At 48.8% G+C, this 6898-nt stretch overlaps 1 protein-coding gene across 1 annotated transcript; it reads left to right on the top strand.

The window, feature by feature from the left end:
• The first annotated feature begins 4973 nt into the window (after positions 1 to 4973).
• Positions 4974 to 5885, top strand: KCNE1 (potassium voltage-gated channel subfamily E regulatory subunit 1). Its single transcript, XM_032184593.1, has one exon. The coding sequence runs from the start codon at positions 4974 to 4976 to the stop codon at positions 5352 to 5354; it is 381 nt and encodes a 126-aa protein (XP_032040484.1). The 3' UTR covers positions 5355 to 5885.
• The last annotated feature ends 1013 nt before the right edge of the window (positions 5886 to 6898 follow it).

The raw sequence follows: 6898 nt of genomic DNA, 5'->3' as shown, positions 1-6898 counted from the left end.
GAAAGTTAGTTGTCTGACCTACCCATCCCTGTTATGAACAGGCAGGGAAATGAGCCGGGGAGGTCAGTAGCTCCATTGCTTTATAATGCCGGAGAAGCTTTATAATTGCTTTGCAGTGCTGGGAGGTGGGCAACGTGCTGTGCTAGCTTTTGCTGCTAGTGTAATACAGGCTTTTCTGTGCGTTATCAGCTCCTGACAAGCTGCTTCTGCAGTATATTTTAAAGGTAGATGTGCCTCTGGAGTCCCTTGGTTAGTGATGTTCTTGACAGCAAGGGGAGAAAGATTGCTGGAGACATTTGCTTGGCACAAATTATAATAGAGGTCTTTTGATTTATGAGAGCTGAGGAAACGGTAACAGGGGAAGAGCATCTGCCATTTAACATCCACCTCTGTCTGCGTAAGGAATATCACATTTTAACCTCGGCGGGGAAGAGAAGGACCACTCGCCAAAGCGAATCAACTTGCCCACACAGTGTTGGAGGACAAAACTCCCGCTGGGCTGAGTCACGTCACCGAGGTACACGACATGACAGAAAATCTCCTCTTTACTTTTCAAGCCCTAGCGGTCCACTAGGGCCCGCCGAAGCTCAGCTGCTGGGAGCCAGCCCCGGGCGAAGCCAAGGGGGCTGCAGCTGGCATCCCCGGGCTCCAGCTGGGCTGGGAGCACCCTGTCCACGCACAGTGGCAGCCGGGCTGGGGCAGCAGGCTGCAGCCTGCCTTTCAGCACGCAGACCCGCTTCCTTCTGCCTCTGTTGGGAGCCCGCCAGATGCAAGCCAGTTCTGATGTTTGCAACGTAGACAGGAGCGATAATAAGTGCCAGATGCTCGGCAGCTGCTAATTGCTCTGCTTGAACTCGAGTGTCAGCCTGCAGCTCTGCAGCGGCACCCCCGTCACCGCGCCGCCTCCTCAGCAGCGGGGACGCGGCTGCCACAGCTCCAGCTGCTCAGCTGTGAGCACTTGGATGTTCAAGAGATCAAGATGTGGGAGTCAGTCCGTTGTAGCATCATCATACTGGAGAGATGTGGCCTCGGTTGTGCCCGGGGACAGCCTCTGGGCTGGCAGGGAGATGTGATGTGAGTGGGGCCTTCCCATGCTTACCCACACACCTCCATCCTCTGGCTGCACAGCATGTCCTGCTTCGTGGCTCTGAGAGTAGCTGGGTCTTCCTGGGGCTCAGCCATCTCAGCCCACCACCACAAGCAGCCTTTTAAGCCAAAGAGCCCTGCTGTAAGACCTCCGAGAGGTCTCCGTTCCCTTCTCTCTCCTGCACCCCACAGCTCTTGCCCAAGCCAAAGGTATTTGGGCGAGCAGCAGGTGCTCCTGTAGGAAGGGTGGGAGGTGCTGAGGGGATGACCAGCATGAGCAGACTCTGGTGTGCTTGGGCATGAGCAGAGTGGGACCTGATCCCAGCCAGCAGACAGAGAAAGCAAATGCTGTCCTAGAATCCTTCAATTTTCACTGAAATTGGATTGAATGCACGGTTATACACCTGCTGAGATCCTGTTCATTTATAAGCAATATTTTAAAATGCTTTGGAAGGGGCAATTAAGCTACCTTCAGATACTTTTCCTTCGTCCACTGATTGTAGAAACTGCAGGCCATCCCCATCTAGCCAGGGACATTTATGGTGTAGACCTGTCTCCTAGACCCCTGTTTTTGGTCACTCCTCAAATGCAGAAACCTGCCTTTGGCATCTTGCCTGATGTCCTAAACCCACCCTCTCCATGGAGATGTGACTCGGAGGAGGTCTTTCTCCATCTCTCACCATCTGCACTACTGAGAAACTTGGGATTTGGACAGAAACTTGCACTGACACCTCCTGCTTTGGAGGTAAATATATGACCTGTATTTAGCGTAACGGATAGAAAAGCAGCAGTGCACCTGGGAGCAGGATGTGGCTTAGCCTGTTATGAACCTTAGGGAATTCCCTCTGAATCGCTGCCCAGTGAAAAAGTTGCTGAACTGTTAACATGTTTGCTCCGGGCAATTTTTAACACCAGGTAGTGAACTGGCACTGCTCTGTGCTTGTCCCCCAGGCAGATAGGAGAGGTGCCACACACCCTGCCACACACTGAAAGCTCCCGGTGGGTGATGTTGGATGGGGACCACCAACCCAGGGGGATTACAGGAGTGCAAACCAGCTCTGACAGATCTTGGGGTAGGCACAATTTTCACAATTTTATTCGGACGAACCTCAAAGAAGCCACAGAAGGGGACTGGGACAATTATGGTAATTTGTAGCTCATCAATATACACCTGGGGAGAGTGGAGAACAGAGATTTTGGGGGACTGTGAAATGTTATCATCTGTTATGGGATAGACCAGTGACACAGGCAGCTCTTCTCAGTCCTGTGCAGTACAGCTCTAAGCCAGCCCCAGAATGGATTTCAGGATTTCAGTGGAGTTGAACAAGGCTTGTGTGGTGACGGGTGAGCCCTTTATGCTTGCTGAGATTTCAGGAGGCACTTTCCTCCCTGGGAACCAGAGTGTGCCTCTTCCCCCGCTTCGCCTCTCCTGTTATCACTGTCCAATGTGGTTATGGAAATGGGGCCGGTCCTGCACAGGCAAAGTTATTGCAACGAGTTGTTAGCAGTTTTCCATTTTACAGTGTTGACACGTTCTACACAGATAGGAGGAGTAATCTCAGATAAAAGTTTAAGCTTCTTTTTCTCTTCCTTTCCCTTTTAAAGGATCTGAAAGCAGCTGTGAAATGTGAATAGATTTTAACTATTGAGCTCAGGCTGCCAAGATGTTATTTCCTGTAGCTTTGACTCATGCAACTGCAGAAATGAGTTGGATCAGAATATTGTTTTGTATGGGGGAATTTGTCTCCCTTTGCCACCCCCAGGCTCAGCTCTATTTAAAACCAAAATACCAAGGCATATTCCCCTGTGTGCTCATTTTTCCTGCTGGCAAGGCACCTTATGGCAGGAACTGCTTGGAGTGGTGTGAATCTTTGCCCGCAGGAGCCTCATCTGGGCTCACCTACTCACCAAGGGAAGGAGTCTGACTTCAGCTGGTGTGGGCTGATGCCACTCGTATCCCCCAGGACTGTATGCTGAGGAGAGCAGAGCTTTCACCATAGAACATACACATAATCTTGGGCTGAGCATCTGATTTTCAATGAGACCCAGCTGCAAATCCATGACCGCACAGCTCGGAGGTCTGGTAAAATGGTTCAGACAAATCTGGAGCTAAAATCAGCATAGGCGGTTGCATTAGCAGTTAATTTATACAATTGTTTGGTCATATTCATGTCTGAACTGATGGCATGCTTCGTTTGGTCACAGTGACACAGAACGGAGTAAATTAGTACTCTCCATGTGAATGACAGGAGGTCACAGGACCAGTGTCCCTTTCTTGCTTCCTCTAACTCCACATCTCCCTCAATTTATGCTATTGCGAGGTGCAGACAATTCAGAGAAGCCCCCAGACACATCATATCCACTGCAGTGTCATTACCAGCAGCTGGAGGCTGTGTGCATAGCGAAACTCCCTCTTGCACAGAGGTCCTGCACAACATCTTTGCATCATTAATGTTGGGTGTAATTGCTGCCTGGGTCTTTTGGTGGCTTTCTGCCCGAGGGTTCATTTTGTTCTTGATGTATTATAAATGAATATAATATAGTCCTTCTTTAAAAAAATAAAAAAGGAAACAAAAAGGGTAAGCATGCTGGAGAAGCTTTTGCTAGCATGCTGGCCTGCTGTCACAGATTTAAAACTGTAGAAAGCACTGACAGCCACCTTAAGTTATTACAAGATTGCTGTCACAGAAGTCACCTTGAATAACAGTACCTTATTCAGACATGCTATGGGCGAAAGCAGAAAGAAACCGTTGTCTTAATTTTCTAGGGATATTTAAATTAAGCATTGTAGTGAGGTTGTCAGTCATGTTACCTGGCTGTTCAGGCTTTGGGACTGCAGCGCTGAATGGGTTGCTCTTGTTAAAAGATTCACAGCTGGCACTGAAAGGGGAAAAGGACCCACAGAGCATCATGGCTAGGAGGCTTTGTGTGTCCAGGTGCCTCTTGCTGTAGCCATCTCCTGACACATTCCTCATCCGCAGCAATGCTGGTGGAAGTCATCCTAACTTGTCAATAACACCGGTTGCACAGCAATTCGGTTTGGAGGAGAAAGCCATGAACTAACTGGGCCTCTCTGCCCATGAGAGGGAGGACAGAGGGAGATGCTTTTCCTTTCCAGTCAGCAAAAGCCACTGCTGGGCATGCAGTTGCTACATACTCCCTGTGCACCCCTTTCCTTGGGCAAATGGGGAGTTGCATTAAATAAGCTTGGGATATATTTCTGTCAGGTGTTTGTTTGCTCAGTCTTTGCGTGGTGTATATTGTTATGAGGGCTGCAGAAGAAAGGCAAGGCTCCTCAGAGGGGGTGGACATGAGGTGCTTGCTGCAGGTACTGAGTTATTTCCACTGCAGATGAGGGACAGAGGTTTTGTTTACAGATTCTGTCCTTAAGCTGCAGGTAGAGGAGAGAGGGCTGAAGGAAGCCACGATAACAATCTTTGAAGCCTGAAGCAGTTGTTGGGGTGTGGGAGGGAGACACTCCTTGTGCCTGTAGGCCTCAGGGGAGAAGTCATGGGCTGTAAGGGCAAGTGGGTAGGCCTGGGCTGGGGGCCTGGATGAGTGGCCAGCGGCTGGGGTGGAGAAGCGCTGCAGCAGTGTCTGTGGAGACTGAGGACATCACACTGTGGAGGGTTTCTAAGACAAATATTTGCAAGGGATGGACTCGTCCTCGCTGGCCTTGCTTGGCAGGAGGAGGCGAGCAGGACCTTGCAGCCCCCACCAGCCATCCTGCCTCTGTGTGTGCCCTCAGAAAGCTTCCTTGGGGGGGAGGGCAGTAAGGGGCACAGAGGAAACTGTGTCTTGTCTGATGGCACGTCCCTGGTTTTCTTATTTTCTAGAAAAACTACAGCTAAGAAGGAAAGAAGTGCGAAGGACAGAAGAAAAAAAAGATGTTGGTGTTGTCTAACAACACAGCCATGAGCTCCCTCTTCTCCAATCTGCTTCAAGACCAACTGGAGCAGACCAATAGCTCTGTCCCATCTCAGGTTAGCAGTGCCAGCGGCAGCCTTGAAATCATCTATGTGCTGATGATGGTCGGCCTCTTTGGCTTCTTCACAGTGGGAGTCATGGTGACCAACATCCGCGCCAGGAGGCTGGAGGACTCCCGCGACCCCTACAACATGTACATCGCAACAGACATTTGGCACAAGAAGGACCAGGAGTATTTCCAAGCCAAGCTCATAGAAAATTACAAGCTGTGCTGTGTCTTTGAAAACCAACTGGCTGTGGAGCAGCCGAGCGCGCAGATTCCTGAGGTGAAATGTTCCTAGCAAAATGGGAGAAAGGACTGAACTTTGCATGGGGACAACCCAAGCGACACCTGCTATGAACCAGGCTAGCTGCCTTGACATCTGCAGAGCCACAGGTGCTGGCCTAGGTTAGGCTGATCAACTGTGAACTCATGGTGAAGCTGATGGGTTTGTGATGGACCTAGTGCTGCAAAAGTGCTCAACCACCTTCTTAGAGCCACTGTAAGGTCAACGAAGAGGGGACACAGTCGATAGGAGTATTGTGGGCTCATCAGCTTCACCTAGTGAAAAATGTAAATGTTGGTGTTGCCAGCATGAATGCTTGCAGTAGTCAGTGTAATTAAAACCAATGTGGATGAAGCACAAGCTAGAGGCTTTAACAGCCAAGTATGGTTTAGGCAATTATTTTCAAGTGCGACCATTGTCTTCCAGGAAGAAGTAGCAGAAATATTTCCTTTGTATTTTTGTCCAGTGTAGAATAATCATTATATGCATTGTACAGTGTTGTGGATGACCCATGTCTCTGAGAATCATTTGCATCTTTGAGATAAGATTTTAGAAAAAGATTTTTTTTTTTTTTTCTAAAAACAATTTTTGTGGAATAATGCAGACTTCAGAAGGAATTTTTTAGTGACTGTCCCTACTTCCCATCAGGTCCACCAGAGCAGCCTTGCAGACTACTCGGGTTTTTCCTGCTTGTGAATTGAGGTTGGTTTTAGCAGCAATATCCACCCTTGTACAAGGCCTCAGTAACATACAGGCTCAAGTGTCTTGATCACATCTGATTATTGCACAAGACCTAAGTACTAGCCCTTGGTTGGAAAGTGAGTTTCCACACTGTGAAGAGTAGTTTCCCCAAATCTCTGCTATTTAATCACTGGTGCAACTTATGTGACTGCTTAACTTGAAACCTGTGAGACGTACCTCTAGCTCCCTAGACCAGCCCCACTCAGCACAGCTGTTTATTTCTTGCAGTATCTGACGTGAGGTCCGTGCCAAGGAGGTTTTCCTGTCCATGGCCTCTGCATGCTCTCCTTCCATGGGCTGTGACCACAGAGCTGCAAGGGGAAGGCAGCAGATGAACTCAACTGCTGTGGCAGCAGGTATCAGCTGTCTCTGCTAACAGGCAGAAATACATCTCCCCTGGACGTTGCATAGCTCAAAATAGCAACCCAGCCAGCTTGAAACCTGTTTTCTTGTTTGGGATCAAAGAAGCAACGTCTGGGCAGGAGGGGACTTTTATTTCTGCTCTGTAGATACACATCCCATTTTTAGCTACTGGAGAGTGAGAAGAATTGGGAAAGGCTTGAAAGAAAGTCATGCAGAGCAACCACTTCAAAGGCAAGGCGAGGGCCGAGCAGGGACAGATCACTACCCAAGTATTTGGACAGGCAGGGGATGCAAGTCAGAGCATATTCCCTTTCCATGCATAGGTACTTCTTTAGCACTGCACTTTCATTAAAGTAGTATTCCAGCAATGTTTGTGTTCCCAGAATACTTGAACTTAGAACAATTAAAAACACAGCGTATTTTTAAAAATATATTTATGTGGTGCCTACCATTGA

The sequence above is a fragment of the Aythya fuligula genome, chromosome 1 (assembly GCF_009819795.1).
Source record: "Aythya fuligula isolate bAytFul2 chromosome 1, bAytFul2.pri, whole genome shotgun sequence".
Lineage (NCBI taxonomy): Eukaryota > Metazoa > Chordata > Aves > Anseriformes > Anatidae > Aythya > Aythya fuligula.
This window is presented reverse-complemented; position numbering and strand designations above follow the sequence as displayed.